Source organism: Ciconia boyciana, chromosome 2 (genome assembly GCF_034638445.1).
Source record: "Ciconia boyciana chromosome 2, ASM3463844v1, whole genome shotgun sequence".
Lineage (NCBI taxonomy): Eukaryota > Metazoa > Chordata > Aves > Ciconiiformes > Ciconiidae > Ciconia > Ciconia boyciana.
In genome coordinates this window covers 92,373,659-92,387,664 of record NC_132935.1, presented here as the reverse complement: position 1 = coordinate 92,387,664, position 14,006 = coordinate 92,373,659, and the positions used below count along the sequence as shown (strand labels likewise).

General features: G+C 40.7%; 1 protein-coding gene across 1 annotated transcript; it reads right to left on the bottom strand.

Annotated features, from left to right (window-relative positions):
- Window positions 1–376: 376 nt before the first annotated feature.
- Window positions 377–8,432, bottom strand: LOC140647939 (ovalbumin-related protein X-like). The gene is made up of 8 exons (XM_072853173.1): window positions 8,327–8,432; window positions 6,778–6,962; window positions 6,072–6,122; window positions 4,676–4,804; window positions 3,750–3,867; window positions 2,845–2,987; window positions 2,371–2,526; window positions 377–778 (listed from the first exon to the last, which is right to left on the bottom strand). The coding sequence occupies exons 2-8, from the start codon at window positions 6,943–6,945 to the stop codon at window positions 377–379; spliced, it is 1,167 nt and encodes a 388-aa protein (XP_072709274.1). The 5' UTR covers window positions 6,946–6,962; window positions 8,327–8,432.
- Window positions 8,433–14,006: the final 5,574 nt, after the last annotated feature.

Sequence of the window (14,006 nt, the reverse complement as noted above, 5' to 3'; positions counted from 1 at the left end):
GGGATGAGCACAACCCCTGGCTTTCTATATAATGGATTCCCAAAGACTCAGAGTCATGCCTGCGACTTGTTCCTCGAGTGAAAATCACTTGGCCCCTTCCTGGCTGGTGGGTGCCTCTATTCTCTGTTGGCTCAGTCTTTGCTCAGCTCAAGCAATCCCGAAACCAGTATAAGAAGGGAAAGGAGTAAACATGCTTGCTGCTGTTTCCTCACCTGCAGGTATGTCTTTGCTATGGAAGCTTCCCAAATGGGCATTTCTTAGATTAGGCTTTCCACTTGGAGAAAATATTGAAAAGATGAGATTATACTACAATGTTACAGTAAAGGGGTTCTGTTTCTGAGGGGAAGGCAAGCATTATTTCCAGCTCTTTCTTTCTTTAGGGGGAACAATATCTACCAAAGAAGAGGATGATGTTGGTTGGATTGTGTTTGATCAAGAAAAGGAAAGGGTGGTCAGCCCTAAACTCATCAAACTCAGTGGAATGTTTGATGTCTCCCATCACACCCGCTGAAGCTGCCACCTCAGTGCCCTCTTCATTGACTTCCATGTATGCCTCATGGATGGCCTCAGATATCTTCAGGCTCTCTGCTGAAGAGATGCCAGATAGATTGGCCGAAGGACTGAACAGGTCGGTCATACCCAAGGCGGTTAAGACAGATGTGAGGTTATATTTTTCCTCAATCTTCATGCGTGGGAGGTACACTTTCACTCTCTTCTTTTCCATCACATTGGGACTGGTCCACTCCGTAAGTTTTTCAAAGTTGATTTTGTTCTCAAGCTGCAAAGAGAGGCAGGGAATGAAATGCCTGGGATGTGGATACAACTTCTTCCATTCATTTTAATTAAGGCTATCATAAAAAAACCAAACCAGAATGGTTCCTGAAGTGCATGCTATCAACATCCTTCTTGTAGTTTATTATTTGCCTCTCCAGTGCTGTCTGTGTCACTGTCCTTTTATTCAGTTCCTTACCCACCTGACACATCCCCCTCTGTCCAACTAATCTTGTGTCTCTTATGAGGCACAACCCAACAGTTTCACAGCCTAGCAAATTAGTCAGCTTGTGAAAGAGATTGCAAAAAAAGGCCATGAAAATTTACCTACAGTTGATAGTACCTAAAAAATGCAAACTCTTCTACACCTTTAATAACTCTACTTTATATCATAATTCCAAAAAGTTGCTGAAATAAGAATAAGGGGTTATATGATACAGGCTGCATCACTTTTTCCCTTTCTTGAATATGGATAGGTAACTTGATAACACCTTGATAACTTTATTTTAAATGATTGACATCAGAATTCTGATTTTTTTGCTACTTCATTCAGAAATCCTGCATGAAGATAATCTGCTCCACCTGACTGAAGCAAATTAAGGTTTTGAGTTTTGTTTCTCTCTTGCATCTGTCCATTTTTGTTTCCTCTTTGCCATTAGCATCCTGCATTCACTCAGTTGTTTATCTTCTTTTTCTTCCAAGACCAAGTCAAAAGTTTCATTTAATTTTGCAGTCAGTAAATTATATTTGTATTCTTGCCTCACTGTATACTGGTCCCTCTTTTCTCTTTTTTTTCTTTAAAGGACAAAACAATTTTTTTTTACTAGTTTTCATGCATCTGGCAAAAACTGACTCAACTTGACTTAAAGCAGTTTTGATGTTTTCTTTTACTTTCTATGCTGGTCTCATTTTCTGTCCTTGTATGTTCATGGATTCTTTCTGCTGTTGATGCTCATCCCATTAGACCCAAGTCTCTTCTGTTTTATTTGTTTGATGTGTAATTTCCAAATATCTTCCATGCATTTCCTTTCCATCTCTATATTTAAAACTCTCTGAAGTCTTAACTGATTAAGTGTTATTGATCAGTTTGTTGAGCTTGATTGGTTTCACCATTTCAAAATCAAGAATATTTTATTAAGAACATGCTTTATCTAACTTTGTTTTTCGTTCCATGATGACATAATCAGAGCAATTTTTGAAAGCAGCCCATTTATGATGTTTAATGAGGATTTGTTAAAAAAAATCATTAGTGATTCATGCAAAGAACGCCTCATTCTCATCAGTTTTAGCAACATTTCCTCAACAGTTTGTATGGGGGGGGGGGGGTGAAATTACTGCCCATACATACATCCTATTCTGCAGGGCTACAGCAGCACTATGCTCCTTTACCTTCATTTTATTAGACTGAGTCCAGGGCTATCCTAAGAGGCCAGTCTCTGCCTGAGCACCTGGTAGCACCTGGGGGGCTTTTGTGCTCCCCTGCCTGCCCAGCACAGCCATGGTGTGGGCAGCTGGGGTGTAAATGGACAGCAAAAGGTCTGACAGTAGCCAAGTCCCACTGAAGTGGTAACTCTTCTGCTTCCCCTGCCAGGGCCATACCTGCTCCAGGCCAGAGACGTCATCAGGCAACAGCACCAACATGCTCAGCTCTCCACTGGCGTATGGAAGCTCCAGGATCTTCATTTTCTCTGCAGCCACCGCTGCCACTTTGAAGGTACTGTTCTGACACATCATTTGCACAGGTCTGCTTTCTTGCTGCAAAAACAGAAACATGAGAAAATGTGACTGGAGAGTATTTTTTTCTTTAGGCAGGCAAATGTACAAGCCCTTTGAAAGGGACAGGCCTCGATCTTCACGCATTGTTGCCTTTGAAGAAGAGCTGTGTCTCATTTTCCTCTCTTGTCTGCTGGTGTGCTCTGGTCAGACACAGCTCTTGCAAACCTGACAGCGAGGGACACAGCTAAATCACCCGGCCAATGACCACAGTATGTTGTATGTGTAACACCCAGACTGCCGGCTGTGCAAGCCAACAGCCTGGCTTCCTGGACAGAAGCTGTGTCTGTGCCCCCCTACCTTTGTCATGCTGAAGGAAAATTCCTGAGTGTCTTCTTCTTTAAATGCTGTCTTCCATATCCCTTTGAAGTAAATGGCATTCACAAGGACCAGCACAGTATCAAGATCAACAGAGCCTGGTTCAAGGAAATCTTGGATCTGGCCTTTAAGGAAGAAGCAGGGCAGACAGTGGTAAGTTTCATAGCAGTAGTCTTGCATTTTAGAGGTCAATCGACATGCTGCTGCTTGACTTGACTTCCTCTTCTTCCAAGGTCTGCATGTGGAATTCAGGTTCATGAGGATGATTTAATACAGAACAACTGGCAGATGGCCAGACATTTCTGCAAGAAGACAGGTAGGTTCAAGAGCAGTATACATCCCCAGGAATATTTCTAACCAGTGCTTGGAAAAAGATTTATATAGAAAAGAAGGAACAGGAGAGGGAAGCAGCAATATAGATTTTCTGTTTCTCACTGTGCTTTTTTCTCACACTTCACTCTTGTTTCTCCTCCTACCTCAGCACGATAAATGTACACAAGCTCCTGAATTATTCCTTTCCCACCATCAGCGTAGTGCATGCATTACTTTCTCCCCTGGAAGCCCACTTCTTACCCATCCAGCACATCCTTGTAAAATTATGGCAATATGCTAGAGAAGCTGGGACTAACATTGCATGAGTTAAGCTCTCCAGAAACAAAAAGTGTGCACATAAAGTATGCATACCCTGGCACCTCTGCCTTTGCCAGATATGTTCAAAACACACTGTCACTGCCACACAGGTGCCATAGAGTCATCCCTTTCCACAGGAAATATCCACTAGTGGGAACGGGAGGAGGAAATTTCTCCTCTAATGTTTAGTCTTTCCAGAAGTTGTTCAAATACAGTTGCGAGAGGGAAGTATATTTCAAAATCTTGTCTGACCTTACCGTTTGTCTGATTTTCCACCCAAGAATTAATGAGCTGTCTGGCTTGATCTGATGCTGTTTTGAAGCTGACCATTTCCAGACCTGCTCTGTACAGTTTCTTCACACATTTTAAGTAGATCTGTAAAGACAGCAATTGTAGCCACCAAACTAGTCATATTTTAAAAACAGTATGAAGGTGGAATAAAATATGGTTAAAAGGATTTTTATAGTGGTGCCATGGTTAGGCTGTTCTCATTGCTTACTTCCTGGAATAACCTGCTAAAACTGGGCCAGAAAAATTATTCTGATCCATGACATTTTCAGATCTGACATTTTTATTACTTGGCTAGTTAAGAGTATATATTAGAAATGTTTAAATATTTTCTTGAAGAAAGCCTGATCCAAAAACACTGTTTCAGGTTCAATGCAGTGTTTTATTATCATTATGTCCACTCCTTTTTTGTTAAAGCATTTTTCCTTATTTTTAAAGGTAAGAAGTTTCTTTGATTTAGAATATTTGTATGTTTTGTTTTGAAAATGTCAAATGAAGGATTTTGACACTTTCAGAAGTTGTTTTTGAGGTGAGGTTTTCAAGTGAAGAAATGTGCTGAAGTCAAATTATTTCTTGAAGAAAACCAAACAACCTATTAAAATGAAAAGGCTTTGGGGGAGCAAGCAGGGAGGGGGGAACTACATTACCAAATAGTTTTGTTTATTACTCCATTCAATTATTACTCCATTCATTTATTACTCCATTCATAGGGCCATCTTTTTGTCTGGAATTGCTCTCTGTTCAGGCTATTGTCAGGGCTGTGGCAAAGGGAAAAGCTGTGGAAGTCCACACCAGCGGGGACCACTGGATTAACAGATCACCTACTCTGGCCAGTCCTTCTGGATTACAGGTTTATACAGGATTTAGCAAGAAATCACTCTAATGTACAACTCACCGGTAGGACTGGACATGTCTTTTCAGCATAGAGTCTGTTGGCAATGTGGAGTGAATAATTGGCTTTTGGTGCAGTGATATCAGAGAGAAGTTCTTTAAACAGTAGGTGGATATTCACAGACTTGCCACACTGAATTGTTGATAAGAAGATAAAAAGGTATAGCTGTTAGCTTATTTTACTAGGAAGAGAATTATTTATAAGGTACAAATAACATGGGAAAACACACAGTGTTTGGACATTTGCAAATGAACATGTACTACAGTCTAAAAGCTCCATGGGAGGGATGTTCAATATAAGCAACTAATGAAATACAATTAATTCATAGCATATGATGACACTCATTCTAGGTGATAACAAGCAGAAAACCTCAGTGATGAATCTGAAACCGTATGGCTCAGGAGTGAGGTGACAAAAAGAAAAATTCAGGTGTCAATGACTGCAACTGGCGAGTTGTCATAGATATAGAGCCTCTAGTTCCCAGCTTCTGCTTGCATTTTCATGGCAGCTTTCTGCTGAAGCTGCAGATGGGAGAAGAGTGCTAGATGACAAGGGAGTCAGGAAGTATCTCACAGTGAAAAAATGGATCAACCCTCTAATGCCCCAAATATAGTGTTCCAGGTGACACAGGCTAAGAGCATGTAAGAAAAATGCACAATGATAAACAGTGGCTGGGACTTCATTTTATGAGAAGGAGAATTGTGTTGAACTGCTCCTTTCTACATGGTTAACCAGCCACTAAATGCTCTAGCTGATATTACCTTTATTTTTCTTCATTAAAAAAAAAAAAGTCTTGTTTTTGCAAGTCCCACTTTGTGCTTGTGGATCCCAAGTGGATGAGGACAGGGAGCATGCCTTGTGTTATCTTTACAGAGGCAGCAGATTAACACAGAGGAAAGCACAAAGGTGGTATCAAGCTACAGGGACCCTTCATTGTGCTCTTGGGGTAGCAGTGGGAATCGGAGGCTGGAAAAGTCCCTGTAGCTTTTGGAAGAGTGTGGTTAATTTCCAGCCTTTGAGGTTTCTGGGCTTTTTTTCTGACAAAGCATCTTCCTGCCCCACTTTGGAGTCTCAGCTGCAAGTCTTACTGCTGTACCCTGGCTCCAGGTGCTGAGCACCTTTCAAGTGCTGTCCCCCAGCAGCACTTGCAGGTGTGCAGGTGCTCATCTACACAAGAAAGTAGCCTGGTGCCCAAAGCATCCTCTCGTGTCCTGTCACTTGTTTTGGTGCAACATGTGCAGCCTGTCTTCTTTTTCTGTTTTTTTTTTTAACTTACATTTCTTAAATTAAGAGCATTCGCAAAGGTTTGGGAAGGTGTTGAACCTACTTGAAGCACAGAACAGTCTATTCTCAGGAGAAAAATGTGAAAGAGAAATAAATGTACCTTAGATTTCTGTACCTTGGTCTGAATAGTTCCTCCAAGTCCTGCAATTTTGTCAAAGTGAAGAACCTGCAATTGAAAGTAGCAATGGAAGAAATCAAGTACGTGAAGTTCACTGAGAGTCACTGATGTTCATGTTGAAACTATAGGTTGGGACTAACCGGGTCTGATTAGCACATAGATGAACTGAGAAGTTTCATGTGAGCTTTAAATCAGTTTTTTTACTGTATGTGCCACACTGAAAATTCGTGACTAAGATCCTCAGCTTAGATCCCTTCTTTTCCAGTTAATGGTATTCAGTCTATAAACCAGCTACAACCTTACTGTACTGTACTTATAACGGTGACTCTTGTTTTCTGAATATTTCATCTTTTGTATATTACAAGTTGTCCCTTCTACCTGGAAGGAATCAGGTCTGTGAGATAATACAAGCTGAAGCAAGAGACCTGCCTTAACCATTCTTCAAGACTGCTCTTTCTTAATGGAAACCAAAGGCCATTCTTGCCCTTCATGGGGAAAAGAAATGGTAAGTGAAAACTCAGCTCCTGATCCACACCTCATGGTTTGGAATGCATTCTTTTTCTAGGCAGGTTTGAATCCAGTGCCAAATGTGACTTTGTGACTTTCTCCCCTCAACTGGAGAAAGTCCCAAAGATGTAAATGGATAATCTGTTACTGTGTTGAACGGGATCAAATGGAGTTTGTATCCCTTTATGTAACTTACCTTCTCCATCTGATACTCAGTGTTACCTCTTGCTCCCAAATAAACCATGGCCAAGGCTGCAATGATGCTCAGGGGGGAATAGAAGATGTTGTCGTTGGCATGGTGGACTTTCAGCTCTTTGAATACATCAAAACAAAATTCTGCATTTGCTGCACTGATGGAGCCCATTGTGAAATCAGTGTTGTCTAAAGCAAACAGAAATATGACTGTATAGTGGTGATATGTAGCACTTGTTTTAAAAAGTACTGTCAATAGCCCAGAAACTGCTAGTTCATTGCTTTTTTTGTGATGCTGAACCAATGAATGATGTGAAGCCTACAAATTATGTGATCATTAGAAATATTGTAACTCCTGACCCATTTATCTCTGAATGCATGTTTGTTTTCTTTCAGCAAGATACTAGCTCCTCACCAAGATAGCATCTTGCACTTGCCTTTTAGGAAATAGTTTCATCCATGCTTCAATATGATAAATATAACACTGAATGGATGAGTTTGCCTATGGCCATCCAGAGGACTCTGAATGATGTCTGAGACAATGCAAACTTCCTGTTTCATTTATTCTGTGGCTGCTCTGGACCATGCTCTGGATCTTTAAATTAAATGTAGTCAACTCACTATACTCTTAGCATACTTCTTACTGTTGCTTAGTATATCCAGCCACAAATTTGGAGGTTGCTTTCCTGTAGTTTATAGGAATAACAGGAATAAGTTGCTCTGTAAACCGAGCCAGCTGCTTAGATGCTGAACTATAGATTTAGGGGGGTTCTTTCCTGTAGTCCAATTTTGGACATTTAATCTCTGTTGATACTTTTTTGTTGAGAAAAAGCACAAGCTTTTCTTATACAAGCACATATATTTATGATATAGATGATATATATATATATCTCATAAATACAGGTTTTGGCAGTACAGCTTGAAACAACATAAAGCTGCATTCATTCAGTCAGGTGCAAGTCCTGTACATGCAAATGAATGCGACATGTTAAGGATATTCATTGAAACCTGAAGTCATTCTCTCTTTTGAATCTGAGACCAAGAAAGTTGCATACTGTTCTTGTATCTCTAAAACAGTTAAAGTTGGAGGAATAGCAGCATATCCAGAGTTTGGAGCAGATGAGGTTGATTATGTGACCTGAGAGGCATCTGGTGCTAATCACTGTGGAACCACAGACTCTGTGAATTGTCATACTGTACCTCACCTGTATTCTCCAGAGAGTGAGACTGAGAAAAGAGAAATGCCTTTATTCCCAAAATAATTATTAAAATTCTAAAAGAACAGTTCTAATGTGACACCAGATTTTCAACAAAAAAGAGATATTTCTACTCAAAGCTATGGTGTACAAACACTCATATTTTGCACACCTGAAAGTATTTGACAGTCAAACAGTATAAGATATATTGATAAGGCAAGGTAAAATTACTGTATATGCTGTCTTTTTACATATTTGTCTTATACTTACCTTAACGTTCTTAAACATAATATCACTTTTTTTTCCATATTAAAGAATACAAATTAGAAATTATATTTTACTTGGAGAAATACTTACCCCACAAACTTCAAAGAGGCACGTAATAATCCAGCTTGCCAGCTGAACCTAAACAGATTCTCTGAGCTCTTGGTGATATATATTGTACCATTTGAGACACTCCCACTGTTAGCCTTCAAGGAGTCATCTTTTGAGTCAGTACCTTTTGTCATGACCTTTTGATTCATTGCACTTTGAAACATTGAGTGGACTAATGTTAGATTGGTACTCTATCTGCAGCAGGTCAACCTTTATTTATTGAGGTAAAACCTAATTTTAAAAAAGAATTATTTAAGCTTTTGCTGTAACTTATATGTCTGTACCAAAGCAATTGGAGTTCAAGTCTAAAACTATGTTTCATGCAGTTCTTTTGAATTTACACATTACTGTGATTGGGCCATATTAGGTAACTAGAGCCAAATGAAAAACAAATGCAAAAAACTGAGGAAAAACAGTGTTACAAATATATCCAGTAAAACGTAATACATTTTTAATAAACCTAGCTGTAACATCCGATCAGGTGATTCTCACAGTCAAGTGAAGCTAAAGATCCCAAAATATTGCAGGAAAATAAGACCTAGTCATAGTGCAGTGATCTGGGAGTGAGCAAACAGTTCCCACCACAGTCCATCATTAGTGAGCATCCACAGATATAGCTGAGGAAAGAGTCTTGTATTACCAGGGAGTGCAAAAAAGTGCATCAGTCCCTGAAAACCTAGCTGTTTCTCTTCTTCTCACCTATGAGGCACTGTAAGTACAGAAAGCACTGTAACACAGTACTCCCACTAAGCGTGAAGGGAAATGTGGATACTGCGCTAACTGCTGAAGGTCTGATGTATATGCAACAACTCACTACAGCGTCTGTGCAGTGGAACAGAGAGAAGTTCCTCATGGACAGTGACCATGAGGAACCAGAAGCAGTGACCAGAGCCAGCTGCGGGATGGTCATTCTATTCAGAGGGTTTTGAAATGGATTTTTTCCATGTAAGAACAAGCCCAAAACTTTCTGTTTATTTTTCAAGACCAAAATAGTACTGAAAGGTGTTTTGGTCTGCCAAAATGCAGAAGGATGTTCCTGGAGTCCAAGGACTGGTGTGGTTTATAGCTTGTATTTGTTACAAGCACAGCCACATCTATTTCTGCACCTAGGTGAGACCAAAATTTTTTACCTGAGGTTAAACTATAGGGTCTACAGCATACACGTGGAGGAGGGGAGAAGGGCTCTGAGGAGAAAGCACGTTTTGCTAAAACTTCATTTTGATTAAAACATTCACAGCAGCAGTATTGAGATGAATTAGAGGTCTGAGGGCGGGCATGGCAGAGGAAGAAATTTGAGGAACAGTCAGGAATTACATATTTGCTGGGCTGTAAGTCAAACCCCAGAGTATTCAGATATTCAGAAATGGATTTTAACCAGCCAGTAGGATTTAAAGGATGATTGAGGGTCAGCTTTTAATTTTCATTCTCTGCAGGTCATGGCAACAAGGCCCATGGTACATGCACAGGCCATTCTCATAGATCTTCCATACCTACCTTTTTACTATGGCAGGTGAATAAACTACAGAATCTGTCTGCAGGAACATTCATGGTCTGTTAGACAATCATAATGCACAATATCAAATATAATTCAATTGTAAAAAGCTATTACTCTTTATTGAATAACAGACTTGATGAGCAGTAAAGAAACAAATCTGGCATCTGTAAAGGCCATAGGGGTGGATAATAGAAATCCCAAATTTGTACATATTAAGTCACAGAGCATCCAGCAGTAGGTGCACCCTCTGTGAAAGGGAAAGGGAGCTACTTTACCCTTAACGGTGTGTTTTGTTTTGCTGAAATGCAGGCATGTACGTGTAGAGCCTGATAATTGGGGTGGCTTTCAGTTTCGCAACGCAGAATGAGCTTTTTGTCTGAGGATGTTATAGCAGTGATGAGGATGGGAAAATCTAAAGACAGTAAGCAGCTTTCCTCTCACCTTGTTCAATGTTCCTTATTCTGTGAGCTGGGCTGCTGTAGCTTTTACTTTACCCTATCAAACCATTACTGCCCGAGGGCACAGGTTTTGTGTGGAAAGAGCTGTAGTGTGTCTTCTCTTACTCTCCCATTTTCACATATTCACATTAGAGTTCCAGCTACTGGTCAGCAGTTGCTCAAACATGCCTTTGGGGCTTCCATGAAGAGCTTTCCTGGGCACCCACACTCCTTCGTATGCTCTGGTTCAAAGTGTTTGTCCTGTGTGGACATCTGTGGAGTATGCATCTGAAGGACACAGCCAGCCCTGCACAGATGGCCAGCTTTTTGCCTCATGTCCAAGATTTTCTCAACAAACATTTTGTTGCACCAACTCCCCTAGAAGAGGGCATGTAGTGTTTCTGGTATGTTCCCCCAGCCAATATATTTGTCTTCTTTGTACACCCTACATTTCATACCTCTGCAGCAGCACAATCACCACAACAGTTCTCCACACAGGTAAGCTGTTTGAACGTCTGATAACTGCTCAGTTTCTGAATTATGCTAGCTACTCTAATGTGAAAAACTACTCTGTCAAGGCAGGCAAGATAGTTTAAAGCACCCAACGTAAATGAGCTCATGGAAGAGAGGAAGTTTGGTTCTGCCAGGAGTCACGGATGGGGCAGTACAACTTCTCCAGAGAGTAGTCTGTCACTACACACCCTTGGGTTTGTTTTGTATTTTTTTCTATGCTGAATGTTAGTGCAAAAGTGGTTGCAGAAGCAGCCTATGAGTAGCTGAAAATTTTGATCAGAATGGGCTATCCATGTGCAGTCATCAGCAGACAAGGACTCTTCTGTTACTTTAAATAGGGCATTGGACCCGGGGAAATGAGATGCTTCTCCTGAAATCCAAAAGCTAAGAGTGTAGCACTGTAAAGCAAGACAAGCAGGTTAAATTCTACTCCATATCCATGTTTGTCCCAGGAAAGAGGTCAGCAAGGACTCTGCTGCCCTTTATCTGACTAATTCATGGGGTTTACCATTCTTCCCCAGTGTTGGCATAATCAAGGAGATATTAAGCAGCAAAAAAAGCAGCTCTTTCAAACATTTCTCTGTTCAGATTTTCACATTTCATTTCTTATGGTTGCTCAGCAACTATTTTGCAGTGTTTGGGGGTAATGTTTGCTTATGCTTTGGATGGCCTATCAATCTGCATCACACTTAGCAGAGGCTATACTGGCATCTCTCAGTGAACTGAGATGTGGCCAGAGAAGTCCCATTTACAGGATTTCAGATGCTTTTTTTCAGTCATGGTATTTGCTGTGCTGGAGATGATCAGCTCTGTGTGGTGTGCACACAGTCTGAGGCAGACTGTCATTGGTATTAGTGCTAGCACTTTTGAGACAACCAGCACCTTGTATTAAACCTCTCGGAGAGTCAGTGTGTCAGGCCGGGGTAAAGTTAATGCCTAACGTGTCCTTTCCCCTTCAGAGCTCATAGTAGCTGGTATGTCAGTGTGTATTGTGTTTGCACAGCAACCCAAGGTAAAGGGAGGCCAAGCACATCCACCAGTCCTCTATGCCCCTTGATTGCTGGTTCGCTCTAGCAGTAACTCAATTTGTTATAATAAAGCAGCAGTAAAATGGTGACTTTTTTTCTGCTGCACACGCTTGCCGGAAGAAAGACAGACACTTGCCCAGTTGCCACTCCTCAGGTAGCTGGATCTCACTCAGTGCAACTGTGTCATGCTCGTGGTGCTCTCTGGCAAGTGGTGCTGCTCTTTGCCTGGTGCACACCGCTGCTGAGTAGCTCATCTGTGCAGCCTCTGAAGGCACCTAAATTTATCAATGCTTTCTTCTTTTTCTTAGCTCCATTTTATGGAGCTCCATGTTATTAGCTCCAATAAATGGCATTTGAAGGGATACCTTACAGAGTCTGAGTGCCTTCCTTACTGGGATCATAAGGAACCAGGACTTCCTGGTATAAAACATTCTACCAGTTATAGTTTGAAGGAAATAAGCACTAGACTCCCTATGGGAAAAGAAGTATTGCTCAAAACTGCTCTTTTTGGCTTTTTCAGTGACAACCCAAAAATCTTCCTCTGCCCTTCTCGTCCATCCATTGCAAATCTTTTGAAGATATAATAACAATTATGTTATACATAGGTACTAAGAAACAGTTTAAAGGAAAGCAAAATATCAGAGAAAACTGAGGAGAATTGCAGCCATCGGAGAGATTAGAGTCCAGTGGAAAGGTGAATATGTAAATTGAGAGTTAGTCAGTAATCAGACTGTGGAAAGTCACAGATCTGTCTAGTGTGGGACAAATGGGCATTATCTTTCCATGGATGCTCATGCAAATAGTATTAGACTTCTTTTGCTTTGCTTTTTGGCAGCGTACGTGTTTGTAGGCTGTGAGGTATGCTGGCATGGTTCAAGAGGCTGTGCAGCAACACTCAGCATCCAGCCTGTCCCTGGGGAAGAGGCAGTGCCATCTCCTTCAGGATCGTCCGCTCCAGGCACCATTTGGAGTTTCTGGCTCTTCTCTGCTCTGCAAGCTCTGTTGTTTGGCATTGCACATTTACAAGCTCCAGTTCCCCACAGGAGAAGCACTTGCTGCCGGAGTAGAGGGTTCATCTTCTATTTTTAAGCAAACATCTCTGATTTTGTGGGAGCACTGCCCCCTACACTAGGAGCTGCTACCACTACACTAGCAGCAGGTGGCTACTTTCCAGCTCCTGGTTGTTTTCACCACATTTTTTAAAATGTTTTATAAATTAAGATGGCAATTAGAAAAAAGATTATGTGAAGGGAAAATAAGTATTTTTTTATTTATACTATATTTTGTTTCTGGTTTTGAAATTATCTAGATATCCATGGAGCAAGTTTAAAGAAAAAAATACAAAGATCATAAGTGACCACTTCTGCTGTAGTAAGATAAGTGACAATTCTTGTTTCAGCCACACCTTCTCCTTTGCTGACATACAGAATTCCTTTTCCTGTTGTGAGACTCGTGCTCTTCAGGATAATATTTTACAGCACTTGCCTTTATCACATATGCCATTAATTGTTTTTCTTTTACATTTTATCTGAAAATATATAGGTCTGATTACACAAGCTAATACATTCTAATACAGTTCATTTCACTCTTTTTTTTTAATGTAAGTAATTTATATTTGAGACAAACCAGATATACACAAAACACTGATGGCAGCTGTTGAAAAACATGCAGGGCTATTTTTTGCATACCCTATTCATCAGAAGAGCCCACAGCCTGTGTTTGGTGTTCTGTTCTCTTACCAGGTAATTGCTACTGGTAATGTTACTATTTCAGGCTGTATTTCATACTGAAATTGCAGCCATGTGAGACAGCTCCACAGACTATCATGAGTCTGTTTTATTTAGCAATTGAATTTGTGTTGCATACTGTAATTTTTCCTGCATATCTCAGCATTTGGAAGAGCCCTGTGAATCCGCAGTTCTGAAATGGCACTAGTATGCTCCCAGTGTTTACCTTCTTCCCATCAGTGAGCACCAGGAAAAGGAGAGTGAGTCATCAAAGAAGTGGAATATTTTTCCTTTAAAAGCAAGTATTTTTCATGTGTCTGTGGATTTTGGACAACACCTGCTGCCAAACTGGGCAAGCTGCTCTCTTCTCCATATCCCCTCCCTATGCCTTCCCACCACCTACTCTGCAACATCCAGGAGGTGGATTAGGGAATTAGGTCATCAGCAAGCAAATTAACTTTA